Genomic DNA, 25566 nt, shown 5'->3' with positions numbered 1-25566 from the left:
TATTGCACGCATATGTCAAGTGCATCTATACAGTCCTGCGGGACAAAATGTACAGTAGCTGCAGAGTGAAACTGCCTGCAGTTACTAAATTCAGAGAAAATAAAAGGCAATAGCAGAAATGCGGTTCTGGGTTAAACACTGAACACTTTCCCATGATATTTTGGGTTCTTGAAAAAAATATATTGTTCCAAATATAAATGTAATATACTGTTGGTCTCTGGTATGGACCATCTTATTGTGTAACTATGTAAAAATGCTTAACAAAGATGAAAATTGTCTTGGTGAAGAAATGCTCAGATAGGAGTTTCTATGTCACTGAAGTTCACAGAAGATAGTAAACTGATATAAGACTTCTAGCATCAATGACAGGACAGTGCTTTTGATTTAAAATGTATTTTTGTTATTGAACTGAAATTTTTATATGTATCATTCCAATCATCCCAATCACAACGCACTTTTGCAAATGACGTCACCATTTTTTATATTAAATTTTTTTTTCTTTACCTGAAAATTGATGTAAATCCAATTCATGGGTGTAAAATAACAGACTGTTATACTTTATATGCAGCTTAAAACTGACAGACATTAAAGCAAACTTAAATCCTTTTTGTGATGGCTTACACAGCAAAAGATGCTTGAACAGGAAGGGGATAGACATCCATAAACCAAAAAGCATATACCATTAAGTTTAATATATATATATATATATATATATATATATATATATATATATATTATATTTTTTTTTTTTTTTTTTTTTTTTTTTTTTTTTATGCAGTCCAATAGATAAACTGTGACAGGCACGTGTGGTCCTTTAACAGCCAAATCTGAGTTGTTGTGGGTTTTTTTTGCCATATTCCCTTTACTAACTTGTCTAATGGAACGCTATCATTGTATTGTACACAGACAGTAGAGAAATGTCTAATGCCTGTGTGGGTGAAACTGTGCTTAAAGTATCAGTGAGTTAAATGGTAATATGAAAGCAATACGGGTGCATTATTAATGCCAGATGGTGTAAGATGAATACTGCAGAGGATCATAATTGAAGGGAGCTGTGGCTTCGGTGGAGACTTGAAATCCAGGTTTCCTTTCGGTGATCAACTCTTCCAGTAAAAATACTCGGTGAGAGCTACTGGGAGGACATTCTTATACAGTTTTTGCTGTCAGTAAAATTCAACGCTGGTTTCAGACATCTTGAACTGTGTACACTGACTACTGGGTGCTCACCAGACTGCAGGTCAGTCAGCTGCATGACCACAAACATACACACACATATATTTTCATATAAACCAAGCGAGCCACCTTAAAAACATATACATATGTGTGCACAGGTATGCAGGTACATGGATCTTTCTTTCACACCTCTCGCTCTCTCTCAATGGTGAGGAATTCCCTGCCTGGGTCTAAGAGTGATCACGGTTCGGTTGCTTGGCTGTGGAGTGTGTCATCTCCATCTCGCCTACATGGTCTGCTGTCGCATTACTGAGTGTGTATTTCTGTCACGAGGGAAGAGGAGGAGGAGGAGGGCTTTGGAATGGGGGGTCGAGGCAGAAAGGGAGGGGTGTTTTAGCAAATCTCAGGCTTTCACCCACAGTAATGCATCTTTCCCTGGTTTCGCTTTTCAAAGAAAAAAAAGGTCCTCGCCCTGCTGTGGAACCTCTAAGGTCGAGGCATCAAAGACTGCACAGGATAGAGGCAGATGACGACACGCTCCATACGCGTCTTCTTTCGTAAGCACAAAACGTAAGCAGGGCTTCAGATGTTGGATTAAAACAAATAGGATCCCATCGCACAGGCCTGCATGATATACATCAGAGTGTTTTACCCCTCTGCATCAGGCTTCATCGCCGCACTTATCAGCAGCGCGCACAAGCACACTCACAAAAACACACTCAGCCTGAAATCCGCGTCCCTAAACCAAGGCGGCCTATTACATAACAAGCTGACATTTCAAAAGGGATGATGCCAGATGATTGAAACAAAAAGGAAGAAGAACGCGTTTCCTTACTTCCCCAGCTCCTCGAACAGCTGATATTCGTCAGTGAATCTCGTGCAGATCGTTAACGCCATCCTGAAGGAGGTGCCAAGGACTGTGCGGAGACGCGGATAAGGTGCACTCACAAACTGTATATACCACACACAGTCAGCACCGCCCGGTTTTGTCCTGAACCTGCAAACCAAACGAAGGGACTCATGCAGAGCTAAAGCGCATCGACAAGAGCTTTAGTGGAATGATTTCTGCGGCAGAAACGCAGCCTGCTAGAGCGTACTCAATCTGGAGGCGTTATCGTCAGCCGGTCCTTTATTTTCTTCACATCCAGCGGCTTGTTACAGCTCGTGGACGCAGCATTTTGTGTGTATGTCGGTTATCTCCTGTGTGTCCTGTGCTGTAAGTGTTGTCTTTCTGCACGCATCGTACGCCGCACTACCGCACCTACCCCCGGCTGTGCGCTCAGTCCCGCCCCTTTGCCTGCATCCTCACGCAAGCCACTGGCAAACAAAAATAACAACATTAATAAATGTAACGTTGTAAATATTAACAGCATTTGGATGCACGAGTATTTTTGGCGTGTCTGCAAAACCTTTCTGAAATTAAAAAATCGCGCAAATGAAATGTAAGGTCATACATAAGCTAGAAACTGAATCATCCCTTCTTCTGTTTTATTTACATTCTTGATTTATTGATGATTAATTGTGAAGCATCAGTGGCAAAACAGTTGTGACAGTGCTGGCAGATTATAGGAAAGTGAAGCTGATGGTTGGTTGGCATTTTGTTTCTATTTACATCCCACACAAGCCCTGCATAGGCATACAGAGCTAGAGGGTTCTGCACAGTATCACAGCTGATCCTAGGACTGCACTCTTCGATTCAGATATTGTAAGTGGAATTTGCTGAAGTCACTGTCTTAGTATGGGGGGCAACAAGTAGCAAAAACAATGCTGATAGATGCACATGCTGTGATTTAAGATAAGCAACAGCCTTCTAGTATTAAACAGACACAAACAAATCATACAACTAACCAGAAGGAAGCTTTCTGTGTTTACTCTGCACAGGTGCTATTTATAGGGCTGCTAACATGCTACTAGCTGCTAGCAGCCTTGACGGTACATGGGGGAAAGATGGCAGAGCTAAAGCAATATAATGATTTATTTAACCACAGAGGTAACTAGGCAAACAAATCCAGAAATTCACTGAATTTAGATCTTTGGCGTGTTTATTGAGATGGTAATAAACACACCAAAAGGTCTAAATTCAGTTCGATAAGGCAAAGAACCAAACAGGTGGAAGTTCCACCTTCAGTTTTTTGGGTACTCACATCTCCACCAACCTCATCTGGACCCAGAACACCAACGCCCTGTTAAAGAAAGCCCTGCAGCGTTTGCACTTCCTCTGTGCCTTGAGGAAGAATAACCTGGACCAGAAGCTGCTGCTACCCAAAAAAAATCATTGGCTGCACCTCCCAGAAGCTGCTGTCTCAGGAAAACCAGGGTCATCACAGGTGACCCCGTGCATCCCACGCAACAGCTGTTTGACCTGCTGCCCTCTGGATGGCGCCTAAGGTCAATCAGGTCCCAAACCTCAACACTGGCAAACAGCTTCTTCCCTTGGGCCACTCATAATGTCAGGAAAGACTATCCCCCCACACCCCACCCCTGGCCACCCACTCACTAATCTGAGCCATGATCTGAGTAACCCTCATCACTCAGGTCACTCACACACAGACTCAGAGTCCATTGCACTACTTTCAAGTACTTTGTAAACTATCCTCTAATGCCTTTCTGCTGTGTGGCTTCCTCTTGTTTTGTATATATATTCCTCTTTTTTACATATTCTTGCTGTCTTGTTATTTATATGTTTTCTTTCCATGCACAGTTGGTGTAGAGCACTCAAAATTTTGTTGTACATCAGTGAAAATGTTAGACCTTTATCTTTAATAGTTTTAAGATAATCGCGTTCAAACATAGCCTGACATTTCAATGTTTGAAAAAGAGACCTGAAAGTGGGTTGGTATCTTTAAAAAATCATGAAAAGTATTTGATATATGAAACTAAAATTTTACAGTACTCATTATGTATGTTCACATTTTGATTCAACCATTCCTTCTCAATTATCCAACTCATATTCACTACCTTTCCAAAGTATATGCTAACACAAAGTATGAAGGAGCCAAGGATTGTACTATCTCCTAAGAGATAGCCTATCCCAAAACTGAAACTGGAAAAACTAATATACGGATTGTTTTCAATGCTTCGAATGAAATTCTTTGCAGTCTCTTTTTGCTTGAAGCCTAGAACAGATGGATATCTCCAGATGTTTTGTTTCATTCCGTGAGATGCTCTGCTAGGCCTGGCCTTTGCTGCAGCCACTTTTAGCTGCAGCTTCTTTGTTAGTCTCTCTGGCTTTGTATGTAATAACCAAAAGCATCCATTTTATTTGTATTCTGCCAGGTTTCAGGCCTTTTGGTGTCACTGAGGTGACCAGTACTTTCCTTCTTTAAAAGAATGTATTGATTTGGCCACCCCTTTTCCTTTTTTCAGCCTGTTATTGGCCCTTCACTTCCATCCACATCTGTTTCGCTCTTATTGAGAATTCTAGTGAAAAATACCACGTGTTAGTTCAACACTTGGAATCAACTTCACTTCTTTGGAATTGGCTACATGGCTATGGGAAATATGCACTTTGTTTGATTAAAAATTGAATTAAAAAATAAAATAAAATAAAATAAGAAATCAGGGCTGATTAAGAAGTGTTATGCACGGGGCGATCATGGCTCAAGAGTTGGGAGTTCACCTTGTAATTGGAAGGTTTCCAGTCTCGGTCGTTGTGTCCTTGGGCAAGACACTTCACCCGTTGCCTACTGGTGGTGGTCAGAGGGCCCAGTGGCGCGAGTGTCCGGCAGCCTCGCCTCTGTCAGTGCGCCCCAGGGTGGCTGTGGCTACAATGTAGCTTGCCATCACCAGTGTGTGTGAATGGGTGGATGACTGGATGTGTAAAGTGCTTTGGGGTCCTTAAGGACTAATAAAGCGCTATACAAATACAGGCCATTTACCATGCAGGCCAGCAGAGATTAGAAACCAGGAGGGGCTGATGAAAAATGGGAACTTCTGGGTCAGTGAGATAATAACAACAGGAAGAAAAATCCAAGGACATGTGTTCAGTAGAAAGGCAAAGATAAAAGCAAGAATGTGGTTTGGCAAAAGTGAGCATGCCCTGAAAAGCAGATTATAACACATATACCTGTGAAGTCAATTAACTTTTGAGGTAATTTTGTCTTGTGACCCCAACAAAAAAAAAAATTGTATCGGTGGATCTCCTTGTCACATTTCAGATGACAGATGGCCTCATGACATTCTCATCAATAATAGATGTTCCCTCTAAAATTACAGTTTTAGGACCAAAGAGGAAAAACTAGTCATGGTCTGACAAAAAGCCAATTACTTGATTATTATGTATTATGCCATAAGTGGGAATCAGTGGACTACTTAATGTAGGTCCACTATAACTAGTTACAACAGTAAATAATTACTTAGACACAATATGCATCAGTAATAACAATCTATTAAAATATGTAATGTATGTCATATATGTTACTATATCATCAAATGGGTGTTTTTCCATACAGAATATTTACAATATCTGGCTGCTCCTATTGTTGATATTGTCAGTTTTGCAATATAAAATGTAAGAAAGGGCAAACAAGCTATTTCAATTTGACATTTTATTTGACATTTTATTTCATAAATACAGAAAACAATTTAAGCACTTATAATCATAAATACATAAATACATACACACAGGGAAATAGGTAGCCTCCCTTTCTTCATGACAGGAGAATACATGGAGAATACATATACTGAAGTAAAAAAAATAAGGTGTTTGATACAAACACTTCAATCAAAATTCTGTCATTTTTAACAGGTTTTCAGGCGAGTGGTACTGCTAGTTGCATATGATGACATTCATCTCGTGAAAGGAACACGGTGATTTCAGTGATTTTTGTTGGTTAAAAAACAGCTCGTTCATGAAGCACATCTCTTGTGTCGCTTCAGTTCTTCAGCTCAGGGTCTGCTGCTTGGACAAGAAACAGTAAAGAAGAATTAATTTGTGTGTCAAAAGTGGATTTTAACATTGCTTGATAATTTCTTAGTTTCTATTTCCTATTAAAAGAAAGACTGCTGTGTTGGCATACTTTTAGGTAAAATCTTACCTGGACATGATCTTGTTGATCACTTTCTTGACCCAGGGGGCCTCAGGATTAAGGCAAACCTCTTCACCTGTCCTTTTCAGTGTGGCACTGCAACACAAATCAGTGAAAAAAACTAAAGTTTAGATAGAGAACTCGTGTTGAAGCCAACAAATCACAGTGACAAAATCAAGCAAAATTATCACTACTGAGATGGAAAGAAGACTTTGGCTCTTACATGATCTCCGTCTCCTCGCAGTGGGAGTTGGGAAGAATCAACTCCACCTTCTCGATGTGGCGGCCAATAGGTTTGCTTTCTGTCTGAATGCAACGGCAGTGCAGTTCCACTCCCATGCCTGTAAGAAGAAAGCAGTTGCACATGGTCACGAAGTGCATGCTGAAAACATTTAATGCAATGAAAAAGGATAGCATGAATAAAATTGCTTGTTACTGCTAAATTAAGCCATTAAATGACAAAAAAAAACATACCTTCACAGGTGGCCAGCAGGGTCAAAAGCACCACGATGGAGCTGACAATGATTCTGTTGCTTATCATTTTGCCTTTTAGAAATTCTGTAAAAACTAACAACGAAAAATAACAATGTTCTTCTGAAAGCTGATGAAGCCTGAAGCGCTAAACTGCAACAGCTGTTTGTTTTTTCTTCTAGTCTGTTTGTCTTTCTTTCAGCTCCCGGTCTCCTCTCTTCTCTCAGTTCAGCTGCTCTGCTGTTTGACTCTAGCGCTGAAGAGGCTCAGCTTTTAAAGCCAACTGAAAATGACTCACTTCTTGCAGATTGCGCAAGAGTGGACTTTCAGACCCGGTGTGGGAATTCACACTGAGGGCTCTAATAGTCTGATTTATCAAGATTTGTCACATATATCACCTTTGTGGAAAAACACTGTGACTAAAACTCTGTGATAATCGACTGATGCCACAGGAATGCTTCAGATTTTTTTTTTTTCATTAACCAACTACGTCTGCATTCCTGTATTGCACCAGCTCTTGCACGAAGCTTAAAGATTGACCAAGTGGTGACTGATTCACAGATATAATATAATTTACACCTGAATGTAATTTTTGAATGACTGGTTGATGAATGTTAGCCTCCGTTTGTTGGCATGTCTCTCACATACTCAGTTATCATGAAAGTTACCTATTTGCATAGTTTTCATAGAAAACAAAGTGAAAATGGGGAAAAATGCAAAAGTGGCTAAATTCCTAAGTAAAATGTAGTATCACAATCGCTCATCAAGTCTTATAAGAGCTACAGTATTTTTTATTCTTAAAGAATTTCATTTCTTTTCCATATGAGATGGTAATTGCCTTCTCAGTAATTAACTGCCAACTTAATTTCACTCAGTCCTTAAGAAGAAAAGCTAACTACCTGCTGTATTTCAACAGTGGGTATACTGTGAATATGTTGATCATGTACACATGCCATATATGCATTATAGTAAAAAAAATGCATATATGCTAAAAAGAGACAGAAAATCCTTTCCCAGAACTGATGACACTGAACCTTTGGCTTTTATGCACCCTAGATTACATTGATGTCATTTTGGAAGGCACGATCGTCAGTTTATTACTTATGCGATTGATATTTCCTGAAGCAACAGTGGGTGAGCTGCCAAAAGTTGTTATTGGACTTGAGTCTGATGCAATCTCATCTAGCTCAAACATGTCTGCTGACATGACGTCGATTCAATCATTCTCACAAAGCAGAAGGAAGTCTGAGCAAGAGAAAAAGACTTTAACTGTTGCTTCACTTAACAAATTAATGCTGACTAAAGATTTTTTTTCTTTCAGAGGGCAAAAGTCTGTCATTTAAAGGCACAGATATTTCCATATTAGTTGTAATGAATTTTTTTTCTGTTTTGTTTTGTTTTTTAAAATTGATTTTTGGAAAAATTGGATGCAATGACCAAAGGTCTATAAACCTATTAACCGATGGTTCCTTTGTGGTCACACCCACCTTCGCTATATAGAAAGGGAAAGCAGTTATGGTTAAACACAGAGCATGTGATGGACCTCAACGGAAAGTTTTTAAGTTAACCACTACGATGCTGAAATTAAAACTAACATATGTAGTGAGACATGTGAAGAAAAGATGATATGCGGCATGTGACCACCAGCAAATGTTAGAAATCAAATGACAGTTTACATCATCTGGCTCCATGAAATTCCCCTAAAGAAATATTTATACATATATGAGTGACCAAACACTGTCTATTGCTTGAGTTTGAGTTCTGTGCATTTATAGTATTTCATATTTCCTGCACACAACAAAGAAAAAAAATATTTTTACTGTTATATGCAAGATTTCATTTTGCAAAGCAAAACCTATTTTAAGGAGCGTACTTTCGTATATTAGTGAGAACATCTCATTGACATAATGCTTTCATTTTCTGCTATCACAAAGATGTTTAAACATGTACACACACACACACACACACACACACACACACAAAATACAGGAACTAGACTTTTAATTAAGAGGAAGTATAACAAAATTTTTCCTAACAGCATGTTTCACAAAACAAAACTTCCACAACCTCATGTTGGCCCCATCTTGAACCTAAAGCTAGAAGTTGAAGCAAAGAAATTCCCCTAAATGGAATAAATGAAATCAGACCATTTTAGGTGGGATAATGAAAATGATGAACTATTTTTAACACCTATTTTGGAATTATTGTTAAAAGATGACTCACACTGTCAACTCACGATGGCCAGGTTTGAAATGACAAAACAAATATTGAATGAAACTGCAGTGCCATTTAGTGTAGGTATCTAAGAGGTGAGAATAAACTCTACTAACTTTTATGCAAGCATTCCAGTTTTTGCGTCCTTGTGAATCATCTCACTATCTACTTGAATTACAGTACTTGCTGCCATGCTGGTGCATGCTGGTAGCAGGCACATTCATTGAGATTTGACAACAACTGGGGTGGGATGAACTGTGCTTAAAAATGACATATATGGTCATGTTTCCTCAGAATGAATAGTAGGAACGTCTGTAAACCTTCAACTTTATGTAGCTCACTGATTTTCCCACCAATTGTGTGTTTTCATTTACAGATTACCACATTCTAAGTGAAGTATATAATAAAAAATAGATATTTTCAAACATTAAAACCACTCCAATCACCTCCACATACACTAAATGTATATTGCCAAAACTATTCACTCATCTGCCTTCACACACATATGAACTTGAGAGGCATCCCATTTTTAATTCCACAAGGTTTAATTTATTTGTGTTTATGAAAATTTTTGACCATCGTTCCACAAATGCGTTTGTGAGGTCAGACAAGGAAGTTGGAGGAGAAGGCCTAGCTCCCACTCTTTAATTCATCCAAAAGGTGTTCAGTCAGGTTGAGGTCAGGACTCTGTGCAGGCAAGTCAACTTCTTTTACGCCAAACTCTCTCATCATGTACTGTGCACCTAAGCATCCACTGACCCTGCTCTGTGACTTTAGTTGGTTTGGGGCATATCTCAGTGTGCTGTTAGAGTGTGCTGAGAGTGTCACCAAAAAATTAAGGAAATTTGTTAAGTGGAGGACAAAACATGCCAGGTTTAAAAAAACTACACATATCTACTGCAGATAAAGAGTAACTGAAAGCCATGCCCTAAAGAAATAGAGGAAGAAATCACGAAAAAAAAAAGACAAAGGGAATGCAAGATATATCTGTCCCTTTTATTCCCTGAGGTCTCATCAGAAATTGTTTCAGTGGGAGTGTGGCAGTTAAAAAGCCATTTTTAAGGAGGGGAACCGGGAAGAAAAGGCTAATTTGCTGTGCCAAAATATACAAGAACTGGACTCAAACTCAGTGGCAACAGGTCTTGTGAAGTGAGTGTCAACAGCCACTGCTAAAACTTGCCGAAAGATTTGTCATGGTTTGGGAATCTTGTCAAAATTCATTTAATTATGAATGCAAAAAAGTAACATCAGATTATAAACCATCATTCACTAACATCTGGAACTCATCTGATTGCTATGTCAGTGATCACCGTCACTGTCAAAACATTATTGATGCACAAAAGGCACTGAATAGAAAACACACAATGGAACATAATCTGTCATGGGTTGAAAAGCCAGACTTCAACATGATTTAAGCAGTGTGGGATTACCTTGACAGAGACTTTTAAAGAAGGCAGCTAACATCCAAAGGAGAGCTTTGAATGTCCTTCAAGAAGCCTGTAGTCATTTCATTAACGAAAAGAAATAGCAAGGAAGCTTGCCTAAGCAAGTTGAGGACGTGTGAAGAATAAAGGTTTACCTTACCTAAACCAAATATTGACTTTTAAGTTCTTTAGAATTGTGCAGACTGTTTTTACTGTCAACACTGTATTTCCATTTATGCTGAAAATGTGCAATACAGTAAAAAGTTAAACTGTTATTTTATCAGTATAGTAGACATGTATATTAAATGCATAGATGCTGACATTGCACCTTTTCACTGTTAAAGCAATGTAGAAAGATGAAATATTTTGGAAAGAAGTCAAGACAACATGCAGGAAATCTATTTCCTGTTCATAGACTCAAAGATATATACACACAGTATATACAGTGTGTGTATATACACGCATCATGGACATGAATGTCATGGCAACAAGGATTTCTTTGAACTGTTCTTTTTCCAGCGTGGAGTGATTGTACAGTGTACATATTTAATTACTAAAAAAAATTTGATTGAACAAGTTTTAATTTATTTTTTGATTTTGTCCAGTCCACACAGAGTCAGAATTATTCAGGATCAAACATATACATACACTCACTTAAATATTTTAATAAGTGGCGCTGAAAGTGCAACAGTGTCTTTCAAATTGACAAGGACAATGCCTATTAACTTGTGATTAGTGATTATGATTAAATGCGACTTGTAGTTTCTGTTTGCCAGCATTAAAAATGGATTTGTTTGACAGGACCTATTTGGTTGACCAACACAACATTGGGAAAGTAAAAAGAACTGAATAAAAACTGGAAAAGGATAAGTTGGGAAGGTCTCTTGGAGCCAACAACTGCAGATCTCTCCATCATCAGTTCAAACAGTAGTGCATAAGTACAAGTTATTCTGATATGTCATCACTTTTTCAAGGTCTGGAAGAATACAAGAGATAATTAGTTAGCATGTTCAGAAACACCCCAGGAACCACCAAGGCTTAAAGCTGGTACAACAAACTAGATGAAGTAATAAAGGAGAAAGACTACCTCCAAGATTCTTCACCTCAAATCAAAACCCAGATAGTTTAAAACTTGGACACAAAAGCACCTGGTTAAGGTGCAACTTGGAAAAATGTAACCAATTATTAGTGGGGGTGTATGTATATATTTGAGCCTGTGTGGATTAGAGAACCCCCCCCAAAGAAAAAAAATCTAAAATCCTATACACCCAATTCTGGAATTTTAAAGTAATTAAAGATATATGGCGTCCAAAGCATTCCACCCTGAAAAAATAACAGTTCAAAGAAATCATTAACAGCCCCAAATTACCATGAGGTTCATGGTAAGACTTGAAAACCTGAACTGGGAAAACAAGGACTGAATCATTTCCTTGCTGTTGGCCAATTGTTTATTGTTTGCTTTCTGCAAGCTGATGGGATGAAGTTTTACAATATAACTTGCCCCCATTGAGACTCAAATGTAAACATCCCCTGGATAGTCTGAAAAACGTCAGGATGTTGAACAAATAAAGAATTGTACAACCTCTCACCCATAAACAATGAATACTTTAATCTGGGATATCTGTTGGGGGATGGTCCCGAAGTACAATTTCACATGTGAAATCGCATCCCTCTGACTTTAATGTCATGCCAGGGCAAGCCTGCTGGCTTGTCATAAGCACCTTCTGTTTGAAAAGTTGGTATCTGCAAAGCCTTCACACATATATCTGGCTGAATATTAACAGGTTTGTGCTAGTTTTATTTATGTTTATAGAGGGAAACTGTTATGATCTATGTTTATTTATGCATATATGCAACACAAATTATACAAAAACAAGAAAGACAAATACAAAGTTTTTGGTTTGGCACAGATATCCATATTCCAGATAACTTGTTAGTACCATTTACTGGCACGAAGCTATAAAAAGGCTTCAAGAGGTTTAAGAACAAAAAAAACCCCTTTTTCCATGGAAATCAGTTCTCTTGCGATTTACTTATCCTGGGACAGAGTCCAGGTATTTCCTTGCCAAAAGCCTGCTGCTGCAGCATGTACAATAACAGCAGTGATTCTTATTCTGTTCTCTCATTCTTTTTTTTCAGTTGTCGTTATTGAGGGGGAAAAAAAGAAAAAAAGAGTTCATTGGAAAGAGGGAGCAAAGAGAGAAAGGGGGTCTGCAGAGCAGACTTCATCACAATCTTTCAAAGAAGAGGGCTGAGCTGATAGTCTACTCACTAATCATATTCTTCAGATATATATCGTATCTCTTAGATAGTTTAGTTTACAGTCAGTTGCAGAAGAAATGTCTACCATCGTTGTAGCACTCCTGGTTTCCCTGACTATCCATGGAGGTAAGTATAGCTGAACAACTGATGAAAATACAAAACATTTATTGCTCAGAAATGTGCGTTTGACACCTAATGGCAGCAACAGAATTTTCATTTTTGTCACATGCATGTGAATTTTAACCTGCAATAGATGCTTGCCTTACCTTGTTTGTCTCCAGACACTAAAATCATTCTCTAACTTATCTAAAAGCCTCAGGTATCAGTCCTAGATGCCAATGCCTCTTTAAGGAGAAAAGGCCAATTGGACGTTTTATAAGCACAGTGGAGATTTACCCTGCAAACTCCTACTGCAAAAGCACTGAGATTATGTAAGTATTTCTATTGATTTGCCCTCATAAAACACTTGAACCATATGCATATATCTGCTGTCTCGTATCTGTCTTTGATCCTGCAGTGCTACTCTCAAGAAGGAGGGGCAAAAGATTTGTCTGGACCCCAATGCTCCATGGGTCAAACAAGTGCTTAAAAGTAAAAAGATTACGTGAGTGTAACTTTACTGTACTTTGGTAACTGTTAGTAGATACCTGTGCATATAAAACCTTATTTAAACAAGAAGCATATTACTTTTTTCAGAATCCGGATAAGCAGGGAGAGCAAGATGTCTGCAATGACTGAGAAACATATTTTAACACAACCCCACCTTCATTTTTTACATTAGGGTGAACTGGAAACCTTGTGTGGCTATTGTGTTTGCATGCTTAGTCATGGATCAGGAAAAGGTTCAATTTCTTACAAAAGGAATTAAAAGCACCCACTTCCCCTTAACATATACAATTACAGGAAAATATTTACGATACCAGGAAAACAGTTAATGGTTAATGATTAACTTGTCACTAGGAGTGTCACTTCCAGTTTTTGCTTTTGTTAACAGGAAGTGGCTCCTACATTTTTGTTGGTTCTAATGAAAGAATAAAAAAATACAATTGGTCATTTTATTGCATTCAAATTAATCAAAAAAAATTTTGATTATTTTTTTGACATTTTTTTCCTGTGAGCCAAGTGAAATAGTATTCCCCTTAAAACATGAACATTTTCTTTTCTGTAGGCAGACACCTTGAAGAATATACCTTCCCTGATTTGGCTAAGATGGACAGAGGATAGACACATGGAAAATAGAAGCACAGAATGCAGTTATAGAACATAAACTGGGTTTTGTTTGAAGGTGTAGAAGCAGGATTGTTTATACCCGTTTTCACTTTACAGCACTTAACTGTGTTCTCTTATTATTGATGTGAACTATCTGTGTTTGTATTTCCTTAAAAATATATCCTTATATACATTACATGTTCATTTAATAGATTGTGGGGATAAACCTTATTAACTAACGGTAAGGAGGGACTAGATAGTGGGCAATGAGGACAGAGCACAATAGCAAGTCATGAAATGGGTTTAAAACTTTATTAGAAGAGTTGGCATTTAATGGTTTGTATATCACATATGACTGTGTGACTGTTCCATGTGCTGTGCTACATACCATACATTTTGTCAAGGACATTTTTGCTGCCTTTGAAATGTCAGGAAAAAATTGTGGAAAAATAAATCTATTCATCCATTTTCTTAACTGGTTATCCAATGCAGAGTCATGGTGGGGCTGGAATCCTGCCCAAAATGTCATAGGGTGAGAGGTTGACAGGTACAGTCTATTCAGGTATATTGTCCATTGCAGGGTAAAGCAAAAAGGAGAATTTCTTGGATTGTGTCATGTAGAGTATGGCACACAGTGAGATTATATTTTCAATGGAAGGAGATTGCCACCTCTTGGACAAAGATGCATACCATTAGGATTGTCTCATTTACTGAATACCACATAGCAGCTGAAAGCAATTATGTTCTTTCAAAATTAAACAGTTTTTACTGTGCCCTTTTCAAGAAAAATCCTTAGCTGGTGTATAACCATAGTCATTTATGCTTCTTCTGAGCTGACTGCAGAACAACTAGTATTTTAGTTTTAAACACAGTAACAAAGTTAACAATAAAAAAAATGTACTATGTGCTTGTTTTGAATCATCATTGCTGCTTTGAATAAAGGCTTATGAATAAAGGAAATACAGTCACCTCTTTTTGGGACTGATTTCAAAAGCAACAGCAGATATTTGATCTTAGCCTATGAAAGTTATGCTGACATACCGAATGTCACAATATTAACCACTTCCCAGTTACACAGCTGCTTTTTATTCCCCCTTTGACTTGCCCTAACTCTCTACTCCCTTCATATCTGTTCTCTGTGGTTCTTTAACTCCTGTTTTCCTACTTTTCCCACTGACTTACATGCAAATGTTAACACACTGGGATATCATGTTGATTTACTGCCAAAGTAAATAATGTTGCAATCCTGTTCTCAGTCTCCCAGTGCTTTCTCAGCCATTATGTTTAATTATGCTTAGAAAGTAAAAAAAGAAAAAAGAAAAGAAAAAAAAGAAATGTAGGTCACATGCACGATATAAATCATTAAATAGCTGGACCTCAGTACTCATCAAAATGTGACTGTTCTTTTCATTAAATTTTCAAATAACATATATACAGTATAACATCAAGAATCAACTGTAATCAAAGGTAAGCATTGCATTAATAGAATATTTTCAGAAAAAAACGTGATAGGAATAATGGGAGATTTCCATTTGCACAATATTACAAGTCTGGCCTTTAAAGGGTCCTGAACTGTAAACTCTTTAGATGAAGCTGTGCTGTTAATGAAATGGTCTGAAAAAAAGAGCATTATGTACAACTTGTTTCCCAGTTCATGTAGAAAAAGATTTTAAAGATTTCTTCCTAGAAGGCTACAAAGCTGGCCTGAACCAAAAAATATGCAAATTGCTTGCTGGTATTTGTGAAAAAAAGTGGTAGGCTTGACCTTGACATTGCTGGTGTAACTTTGTTTGTGGTAGCATTATGTTACAGTTTACATCCATGCATATGCTTTTAAAGCAAATAGTAGTGAACCATCAGGTGATTTGAATTTTCTTCTGCTGACAGATAACTTTCTGGTAAATTATGTTTGCTTATGTTGCTTTGGTTAAACTTACCATTGATTGTTCCTTTGTTCTGGTCCTATATCCAAAACGTGTGTGGGTCATGATGTCATTAACTGCATCACTGGGTACAACCAAATGAAGGGTTTTTCCTTTTGTATAGTACTGTTTATTTACTTTAAAGTAACCTCTTGAGTTGTACTGTATGCAGTGTTTTACATTTCAAACCATTTAGCTGCATAAATGAGTTTGTCAATTGGATAAATAATCTTACTCCTGTTTCTTTGTTTAGATTGTATTGTTTGGTCTAACCTATTTCTTAATGGTAGAGACTAATGATGTTCAGGTGTGTATAAAGTCTGTATAAATCAAGTGAGAGTTTGACGACCGGGGTTGTTTTGAGATGGTAGAGTGGAGATGCCAGGAGATAAATAAATTTGACCAGTCTGCTGATTCTGTCTACTTATCACTTTCCTTAGTACTTGCTCTACAGTGCTTGACTACTTTAGACTATTTTTGTTATGGTTTGTCTTGCCAGACTCAAACCCAGGACTCAGGAATGAAGGTTCAGTGAATTTATTTATAGTGTTGGTGCAGATAGTGCTACATGCAAAGTTTTCTTAAAGTGCTATGTTCAAAAGCCCCATATGTACAAAATCCACTGGAAGGAAAGTTCTGTTAATCCAAGTCCCCGAGCCTCTGAGTCTCTCGAACAGAATCGGCTAACTTGGCCAAGCAGCACTCTCACAGAACTCCGCTGTGCTGTCCTACGCACAAGAAGAGACTGAGGAGGAGCTTCTTCCCGCAGGCGATACGGTCTCTCAATCACACCACCACACAGTACTGACCCACACATATAGTTCTTACACACACACTGGACATTCTGGACATTGTTTTCACTTCATCACTTAAATCACTTTAAGCATATTTGCACTGCAAAAGACATAATGTGGATTGCACAACACTGGACATTATATTCTTCATTTCCAGTTAATACTTGTACAGCTGCTGTTATTGTGTATATATTTATTTATATTTCTTCATACATTCTTATATAGTTCTATATTGGGTATTTTGTTGTACAGTTATTTTATTTTCAACTTTAATTTATATATTTTATCTTATTCTTTCCCAGTTAAATTTACCCTTCATTCTAATTTGTGTTGTACAGTTATTTCATTTTTAACCTTAATTTATATTTTATTCCCTCCTAGTTAAATTTACCCTTTTTAATTTTTCATATTTATTTCCTATCTTATTCATAGCCTTTTCCTTTTTCGTTTTCTTTAGGTCACGAGCAGTTGTCCAAGCATTTCACTACATATCGTACTGTGTATGACTGTGTATGTGACAAATAAAAATTTGAATTTGAATTTGAAGACACATTAGAAATTTTCACCAAATAAATTGGAAACAAAGATTTACAGACAGGCACAGTAAAGACTACCACAGTTACACAACACTCAGGTCGTGTCCAAATTCATGGGCTGCATCCTCCTGAGGCTGCATTTGTAGACCGATTACGTCACAGCGACGCGCCGAAAGCTGCCCAAATTCGTAGACTGTCACTGTCGCTACCCGATCCGTACCGGAAACCCGATCGGTACCCCGCATGTGCAAATCTTACGTCACTTCCTCTCTTTGCCAACATTGCGACATTCAATATATTTCAATGATACGGTTAGTGCCCAGTTAGCTCCTAACATTTCTCAACAGCTCTGCCTCCTTTTCGACTACCGGGACATTTAAACAATGGATAATCCGTATACAAACAAATTTATGCTTTTCTCCTCAACAAAGAGCGTTCCCCGATTGAACAACGCCGTAAAATAAGAAGAATGGCGCCTAATTACAGAGTTAATAATACAGACTTTGTAATATGTCACATGAAGATTCATCAGCCAGATGAAGTGTTTACTGACAATTGACAGTGATAGCGGACATCATCATCACTATTCGAATCAATCCTCTCCACACAGACAAGCATAAACACACTCGACTATCACTAAATCAAATTTAACACACGTTTGTAATGACGCTAATTCAGTTTACAATATGGTTCATTCGCTCGGTCAGCACGTGGCAGTATCCTCGTACACTGGGGAGTAAACTCATTAAACGAACAGAAGAAGAAGAAAACCCCTGCACATGCGCGGTACGGATCGGGTAGACCCGATTTGTACGGTCCGACTTTGCACATGCGCAGTAAGGATCGGTGAGTTCTGATCCATAACTATCTTTTTATTTTTCGTTTTTGTCTACATCATATTGAAATGTTTCATTATTGGAAACATTTTAAGAGATAGTTATTATTCTTAACATCTTAACAGATACTCTGACCTGTAACTATCGTAAAACGCTTCGACCGGAAGTAGACACCTTTCGCGCATGCGGGGTACCGATCGGGTTTCCGGTACGGATCGGGTAGTGACAGCGTCCTCCTTTTCCCCGAATTTGAAGGATGGGTCGGGTGTGTCCTTCGTGGCCCACCATATCCAGCCAAACTCCAGTTTCCAACAATGGCGGCCGCTACTAAGTTTTAAAATTACTCTTACTAATCTTTCTGGGTCACAAAATAAACTTAACATATTTTCAGGCGAGAATGTGGGTATGTAAACATCAAATAGCTTCTCGGTTTATCAAGATATCGCATATTTGCAAAAGTGCTTCGACGTTTTCGGAGACGTCTGCTACCCACCAGCTCGATAGCTAACCGGGAGCTCGAGGGTCACTGAAGCCGCCGAGAACGGCACAACTCCCGGCACATCATTTTCAGATCACCGCGGACTTTCGCTACTCAGGTTAAACGTTATATATAAGTCACTTAGACAACCTAAAAATGTTATTGTTGGGCTTTTTTCAGTGTTTTGTTTGTTCGTGAGTCAATCGGTTTGGCTGAGATTAAAGTTATTAGATTAGATTAGATAAAATAAAACTTTATTAATCCCCCGGGTGGGTTCCTCCTTGGTTTTCACACAGCTGATTAAACGTCAAACAGAAAACTGATAAAAAAAGAAGTATGAGACAGTCGAGAATTTACGCCAGTGTCCTGTTATATTTTAGATAGCAAGGAGCAGACGGCCGAGTTTATTAAACTCCACCGAGACAGCGGTGACGCTAATCAGAAGGCTAGACCGTCCAATTTCCCCAGCCGTTTACTTCCGGCCTACCCGACCTTCTGAGGACCTGGCCCACGTAGACCGCGAAGGCCGGGTCCTCAGGAGGATGCAGCCCATGAATTTGGACACGACTTGTAAGTCAGGACCCACCTTAAATACCAACAGGTGATTGCAAGGTGATACACAGGTGCTTGATTGATTCAGGTGTGTGCAGGAGAGGCTGGGGATCCCAGGAGGATCCCGCCCCTGCAAAGCAGGTAACCACACACAGAGCAGTAAGCATACAAACAGAGAGAGTCAAAGAAATGTTTAGGTAATCTAAATTTACCAGACAAAGAACAAAAAACAAAAACAAAATAATCATCACCATACAGGTCTTTAAGTGACTTATTGCCAAGGTCTAATAGTCTAAGCTCTAAATGTACCATCCAGTAAAGATGGAGGGAAAAAGTGATTTGCAGTTAAAGGATATGGAGTGCCAGGACTGCCATAATGCATTAATTAAATACACCATTAAATAATTAATTAAATGTGGCAATAATTAATTAAAATTGGAATTAATTAAATAAATAGTTATGACACATGTAATTAATTAATTATTGACACATTTAATATTATTTATGTATTTCACATTTTACATTAATTAGTTGACACATTTAATAATATTTAGAATTCACCTTTAATATGAATAATACTATTGCACATTTAATACCATCAGGCCGGGGTCTTTCTGTGTGGAGTTTGCATGTTCTCCCCGTGTTTGCGTGGGTTCTCTCCGGGTACTCTGGCTTCCTCCCACTGTCCAAAGACATGCAGCTTGTGGGGATAGGTTAATTGATTAATCCAAATTGTCACTAGGTGTGAATGTGAGTGTGAATGGTTGTCTGTCCCTATGTGTTAGCCCTGCGACAGACTGGCGACCTGTCCAGGGTGTACCCTGCCTTTCGCCCTATGACAGCTGGGATAGGCTCCAGCGCCCCCCGCGACCCTGAAAAGGATAAGCGGACGCGAATGGATGGATGGATGGACATTTTAATTAATTATTGACACATTTAATTAATTATTGACACAATTAATTATTTAATGATATATTTATTTATTTCATTTTGGCAGTCATGGCGCCTGGCTCTCATCATGAAATAATTTTATCTGTCAGCCTCACCCATCAAACTCAGGGGGCGGGGTTAACGCTGCCCATGCAGCTTCTCTAACATTTGATTGGTTGCCGTGCAAAGTAAGTCAAAACAGGTCGATCCTAGATAATCCATTGCTTGTGTAGACTTGGGGCAGCCAGGTATCCCAGAATGCAGATCAAATCACAGGCAGCAATGGTGGTGGTGTAGTTTTAAAATACCCCGTTTTTCTGTCACCAGCTACACTTTTAACAGTGTTTTAGCCACGAATGTCGCGACATATGTCTGGTCAGGTTGTCAACATAGAACATGTTTGCAAAAGTGCTCAGATGTTTTCAGAGATTTCACTAGCTCTGCTAACAATTAGCATGCAGAGTGCACCCAGGGGGTTACGTTAACCGGTTTGTTTACATATTCCACTCTCCGTGTTCCACATGTTGCATTCGCAGATTCTCATTTTCATCGAACGATCGTCTCTTTCCGCCTGGTCTTGTGTCTCTGTGCTTCTGTAACATAAAGAACGAGCTGACATTTTCCTCACGAAACCAGCGATCAGCTCAACAGACCCTCAGTTTACCTGCATGCATCCTCCTCCTCATCTGTCAGCTGTTTAACACCTGCTGCTAATTCAAGAAACACGCCTACGTTACCTGGTGATAGTCACAGTTTAACCGGGCAGCCGGTGCTCGATATAAAGCAATGTCAGCGCATTTTTCTGCACAAGATAAGTAAATATAGTGTTTTCCCCGAGCGCAGAGCTGCTGGAGCTTGTTTCCTTACAGAGCACTTTATAGGCGAAGCAGCTTCATCAGCGGCTGATGTCCAATCACCGGCACACAGCTTTGAAACCTCAGCTGAGTTTTAGCTCTCAGTGGTTAAACGCTGGACTTCATTCACTCAGGTTCTGTCTGTCGGGTCACGTTTACTTCGCTGTTTTATTTACAACTGAGCAAATCGGTTTGGCTGAGGTTAAAGTTACGTTTCATAACTGCATAGTTTCACAGACGTTTAATGGTTCACTGGCACATGTGTTAGACTGAACTATCATCTAAATATCATCTGTTTTTTAATAGTTATTCAACTGTATTCTAAGCACCAGCTGTCTGTTAGAATGTGATTTTTTTTTCTCTCTGTTGGCAGAGGTATAAAAATGCGCAGGAAAATCTGACGTGCATGGCAAACTTCACCGACGATATTTAGGGCGGAATAAACACACATCAAACATAAATGAACCATTTGCCTGTCTCCATAATTGAGAGCATTTTCTCTTCTTATGTCAACACTCTCTCTCTCTTTTTTTTTTTTTTTTTTTTTTTTTTGCTTTTTCGGTCATGTTATCTTTACCTGTCAAAGGCTTGTTACAAACTATGAAACACATGGTGCAGACTTCTGGATGTTAGAAGAAAACTAATACTGCTCATGAAGGAGACTAAAGGCAGGAAGGTGTCCTTTAAAACTAAACATGTTAATAGGACCTCCCTATTTATATCATAGTTTATGATATAGCACGTGTATTTCAGTAATAGCCTGCTGATTTCAGGTGAAAAGTCGCACAGCTCACGTAGGCGTTATCTGTGAAACTCCTTAACTATAATTTATCCAAGTTAACTTCAGTTAACCATTCAGACAGTTCTTTTGCAATGAAAAACATAAACACCCATGCTGGTGTAGGTTTCCTCAGTGCCAGCTGTTAACATTATAGCTGCTTATGCAGTAACCATGGTAACCACGGACTCTAAGCGGCTGGATCGACGGAGGTCAGACAACAATTTTACATGTATGACCTTAGAACAGGACACAGCCACTATACGTGCTGGCCTCATATCAAATGTGAAGGCAGACTGAGTCTATGTTTGACGTTTTTTATATCTAATCTTCCTTTTCAAACATTTAAACAGCAGCGAGTCTGCAGCTGAGGGAATACAAACTCAAATTGTCCGAACAGGTTTGCTCGTTTCTTGGATTCATTTGGTGATTTATTAAATGTATAACTGTTATTCTAATCTGCTGCTGAGTCTCTTACACTTTTCTTTATGCTGTATATTTTCACGTCTCTGGAATAGTTGGCAGTTAGATAGTCAGCTGGGAAACTTTGTGTTAACTCATGGAGCTGAGGATATCGTGGATATGCTGACCTCGCTCCGTGGTGTACAGGGCCGTTTACCCTCATGATTAATATTCACTATAAAAATATTAGCCGAACATCATGAAGTCTGTATGTGTTTCATAGTGTCGAACAACCTTTGTACAGTTAAAGCCAGCAGTTACTACATGACAGAAACACCAATGTTATCTCTTTTATGCGTCTATACACAGGTCACGCTGATTACTGAACAAAAACCCAAAGATCAGATGTTAAACAGATTTATTTGCTCTCTCTCCTCCTTAAACATGTTTTTAATGTTAGTTATAATTCAGAATTGGCGACTGAAACACGTAGGACACATAAGAACATCAGGAAATAAAACACCGATAAATATAACCTCAGTAAAAGAAGTCAGCGGGGGTTACTACAGCTGTGTACTGGGGCCATAGCTGGACTGGCCATCGGGCATACCGGGCATTTGCCCGGTGGGCCGCTGGCGATTTTTTGGTTTTATGGGCCGATGGATTTATTTATTTATTTTTAGGAAGGGTATATATAATGAAAGGTGTTGGATTGGCCAATTGGTCATGATCGACTCTGGGCTGGACCAATTACAGCCGAGGAGGCCGGATGCACCCTCCCCCTTGTTTAGCAATCACGTGATTTTCGCGCATTGCATGCCGGGAATTAGTGGCAAAACAATCCAAGTACCGCATCAAATGCAAGCATTTGCAGCACCGCAAAACGTTCATTCTCCGGTTCCAATACCTTCTTGTTTTTTCTTTGCCGCACAAAAAAGGAATGTACAAAACAAAAGGAGAACAATGCCGGTCCGTACAAAGACAGACTCGACGAAAAGACAAAGAAAAGATAAGAGGAAAATTCAAAGGAGTGAAAGGGTCAGACCCTTACGAGCACACAGAGTGGACAAAAGACGTCAGCGTGCTGCCCAACTTTCACCACGCTCATATTTATAATTATACGGTTCTTAGAGTGAGTGCATACACTCATGAAGTTTAGTAACTTCAGGTCACTGCAACAAGCCCAGGTACAGTTTACCGACGGATGGGTGCAGGACCTTGAAATGCAAAGGTAGGTTTACCAGTCTCACAAATCGTCGTCATAAATACACATTCGTTAACCGTTTATTAATATAACCTTTGAGCTCAACGGTAATTAATTAGTAGTGGAAATAATTTCTGGTACGTGTTACAGAAATGTAGCAGTGACAATAATATTGTATGTTGTAATCGCACTGGACAATTAGTGATACAAAACAACTGTTTTATCCTGTAAATAAAAGTATATGTTTTTGTCAGTGTACCATGGTAATAACAGAAGCGAAGCGCAATATTGTGTCAGGACAATTCACTATTTATGCACAATAAACAAAGGAGCATAGCGCGACAATTTCTGTTCAGCGCCAGACTTGCTTGTAACCTATATCACCAATTATGTTAAGAAAAATGACGTATTAACTACTACAAAACACTGACCTTTGTGGGAATGCTTGGAGCAGACTAACATGTGAGCTGGAGTGTTCTGGGACGTTATATTTGGTATATCCAGACCATCCGTCGGTTCTTACTTGGAAACATGGCTTAAAAAAATTCTCTTCAAGACATAATCCGATAAAAAAAAAAAAACGATCTCTTTACCCGTCGGCTTCCCGTGGCTGTCATGCGACCGGCTATTGCAGTTAATAATACAACAGCTTCTTGCCATTTTTTGGGTTTCTTTTTATCGCTGTGTAACTGAGTTCAATTGAAAGCCTGCATGCGCTAGTACCTCTTGCCACAAGTTCCCAGAATCCTTTGCGGTTTTACCCCTGAATGACGTCACATTTTCAATCTTTATCCTGGTGGGCCGGTCTCTAGTCAAAATGCCCGGGCCGATTTTTTGTCCCAGTCCAGCCTTGACCGGGGCCTGCGCTTTGTCGGTGGGATTGCTTGCGAGGCGAGCGGGTCTATCCCACGCTTTGCCGTCAGACTGGGCAGACATCTCCGAAATCATCGAAGCACTTTTGCAAAGAGGCTGTATCTTGACAAACCGACCAGACACATGAAGATTAAACCACTACATTCTCGGCTAAAAAAAATATTAAAACGGTATTTGGTGACACACAAACAGGGTTTTTCAAAGTTCAGTTCTGTTAGCTTCCACATGCCGGTTGTTGTGTGCTAGAAACAATGGCCACCAGGCCAAAGCAATGGTTTTGACTCGATCAGCGTTAACCCCGCCCCCTGAGTTTGATGGGTGAGGCTGACAGATAAAATTATTTCATGATGAGAGCCAGGCGCCATGACTGCCAAAATGAAATAAATAAATATATCATTAAATAATTAATTAAATGTGTCAATAATTAATTAAATGTGTCAATAATTAATTAAAATGTGAAATACATAAATAATTAATTAAATGTGTCAATAATTAATTAATTACATGTGTCAATAATTAATTAAAATGTGAAATACATAAATAATTAATTAAATGTGTCAATAATTAATTAATTACATGTGTCATAACTATTTATTTAATTAATTAATTCCAATTTTAATTAATTATTGCCACATTTAATTAATTATTTAATGGTGTATTTAATTAATGCATTATGGCAGTCCTGGCACTCCATAAAAGGAGGCTGACACAGCTCTTATATATTTATTGGAAGTTTTAGCAATAACATTTTTAGTGTTCATTAGAAGTTAGGAGTTCATGAAGAGTGTTCATTTACTTGGAATTAGCGGAGGAGGTTATATCAGTACAGAACTGAAACTGCTGGGTGACTCAAAGTCATCCAGTACATCATAACAAAAATATACTAAAACAAGGCAACATTTTACACTCCTGCTCTCTCTTCCTTCCTTTCTCTCTCTCTCTCACACACACACACACAGTGTACCCGTGTGTGTGTGTGTGTGTGTGTGTAAGTACAAAATAATATTAAATAGCAATAATTAATATCAGCAGCATCATTCTGGCTTTTGATCTGCACTATGGACAACAGCCATAGTTAGAGGCCAGGCAACAGACAAAATAATTGAAGCATAAGCCATAAACTCACACCACTCTTCAATTAGGCTATCACAAGCCCCAAACAGATTCAGCATTGACAAGGTAACCTAAAGACAACTGTAATGTCCACAAGCCTGGAACAAAGAAGAGAGAGAAGCCCTTTTAAACCTCAGGTCCTCACAGACTGACTGGATGGGGTCACCAAAGAAGCACATTCATTTATCTCCAAAAGTTGATTCTGTTCATCACAACGTAGCTTTTTAAGTGGGAGAAACGTTTTGTCACTCATCCAAGTGACTTCTTCAGTCTCAGCTGACTGCAGGTTTCCCCAATCTTATAAACAGTACATTTGCATAATGACTGAAACCAGCCCACTGAAGGAACAATGGGTTCATTTATAAAATTCTTTATTCAATAATAATTTCTGACCATCTTCTGTATTTCACACAAAAATATTGCAGTATGAGTACATATTTTCTGTATATAAGTGGTAAAGTTTCAGTGCTTTAAACTTTTTTGCCCTAGTAGACCCATTGTCAACAAGTTCTGT

General features: G+C 38.7%; 3 protein-coding genes across 16 annotated transcripts in view; 1 reads left to right on the top strand and 2 right to left on the bottom strand.

Annotated features, from left to right (window-relative positions):
- The window catches only part of camk2d2 (calcium/calmodulin-dependent protein kinase (CaM kinase) II delta 2), a 51462-nt gene extending 49034 nt beyond the window's left edge, over window positions 1-2428 (bottom strand). For 12 of the 13 annotated variants that reach the window (XM_040024385.1, XM_040024393.1, XM_040024384.1 and 9 more), the window contains exon 1: window positions 2009-2428. In XM_040024385.1, the coding sequence (XP_039880319.1) occupies window positions 2009-2070 (62 nt within the window). In that variant the 5' untranslated portion in view covers window positions 2071-2428. The remainder of the gene's footprint in view (window positions 1-2008) is intronic. The other variant, XM_040024386.1, reaches the window with a different exon arrangement.
- Window positions 2429-5705: 3277 nt separating this feature from the next.
- LOC120729017 (permeability factor 2-like) lies at window positions 5706-7018 on the bottom strand. Of its 2 annotated transcripts, none has more exons than XM_040024368.1 (4): window positions 6675-7018; window positions 6424-6541; window positions 6210-6296; window positions 5706-6073 (listed from the first exon to the last, which is right to left on the bottom strand). In XM_040024368.1, the coding sequence occupies exons 1-4, from the start codon at window positions 6739-6741 to the stop codon at window positions 6061-6063; spliced, it is 285 nt and encodes a 94-aa protein (XP_039880302.1). In that variant the 5' UTR covers window positions 6742-7018; the 3' UTR covers window positions 5706-6060. The 2 variants fall into 2 exon arrangements, with proteins under 2 accessions (XP_039880302.1, XP_039880303.1); XM_040024369.1 differs by having other exon boundaries at window positions 5706-6070; window positions 6675-6965.
- Window positions 7019-12444: 5426 nt separating this feature from the next.
- On the top strand, window positions 12445-16116 carry LOC120729018 (C-X-C motif chemokine 10-like). Its single transcript, XM_040024370.1, has 4 exons — window positions 12445-12697; window positions 12885-13002; window positions 13089-13175; window positions 13740-16116. The coding sequence occupies exons 1-4, from the start codon at window positions 12649-12651 to the stop codon at window positions 13750-13752; spliced, it is 267 nt and encodes an 88-aa protein (XP_039880304.1). The 5' UTR covers window positions 12445-12648; the 3' UTR covers window positions 13753-16116.
- Window positions 16117-25566: the final 9450 nt, after the last annotated feature.

This window comes from Simochromis diagramma, unplaced genomic scaffold (genome assembly GCF_900408965.1).
Source record: "Simochromis diagramma unplaced genomic scaffold, fSimDia1.1 OVJJ01000302.1, whole genome shotgun sequence".
Lineage (NCBI taxonomy): Eukaryota > Metazoa > Chordata > Actinopteri > Cichliformes > Cichlidae > Simochromis > Simochromis diagramma.
Note: the sequence above shows the minus strand (reverse complement) of the source record. Positions and strands in the feature narration are given on the sequence as shown.

Coding starts and splice junctions, on each gene's coding strand:
- LOC120729018 (XM_040024370.1), top strand. CDS start 12,649: ATGTCTACCATCGTTGTAGCACTCCTGGTTTCCCTGACTATCCATGGA. Junction 12,698..12,884: donor TTCCCTGACTATCCATGGAG/GTAAGTATAGCT, acceptor CTTATCTAAAAG/CCTCAGGTATCAGTCCTAGA. Junction 13,003..13,088: donor TGCAAAAGCACTGAGATTAT/GTAAGTATTTCT, acceptor TTGATCCTGCAG/TGCTACTCTCAAGAAGGAGG.
- LOC120729017 (XM_040024368.1), bottom strand. CDS start 6,741: ATGATAAGCAACAGAATCATTGTCAGCTCCATCGTGGTGCTTTTGACC. Junction 6,542..6,674: donor CCTGCTGGCCACCTGTGAAG/GTATGTTTTTTT, acceptor TTCTTCTTACAG/GCATGGGAGTGGAACTGCAC. Junction 6,297..6,423: donor TGCGAGGAGACGGAGATCAT/GTAAGAGCCAAA, acceptor TTTGTGTTGCAG/TGCCACACTGAAAAGGACAG.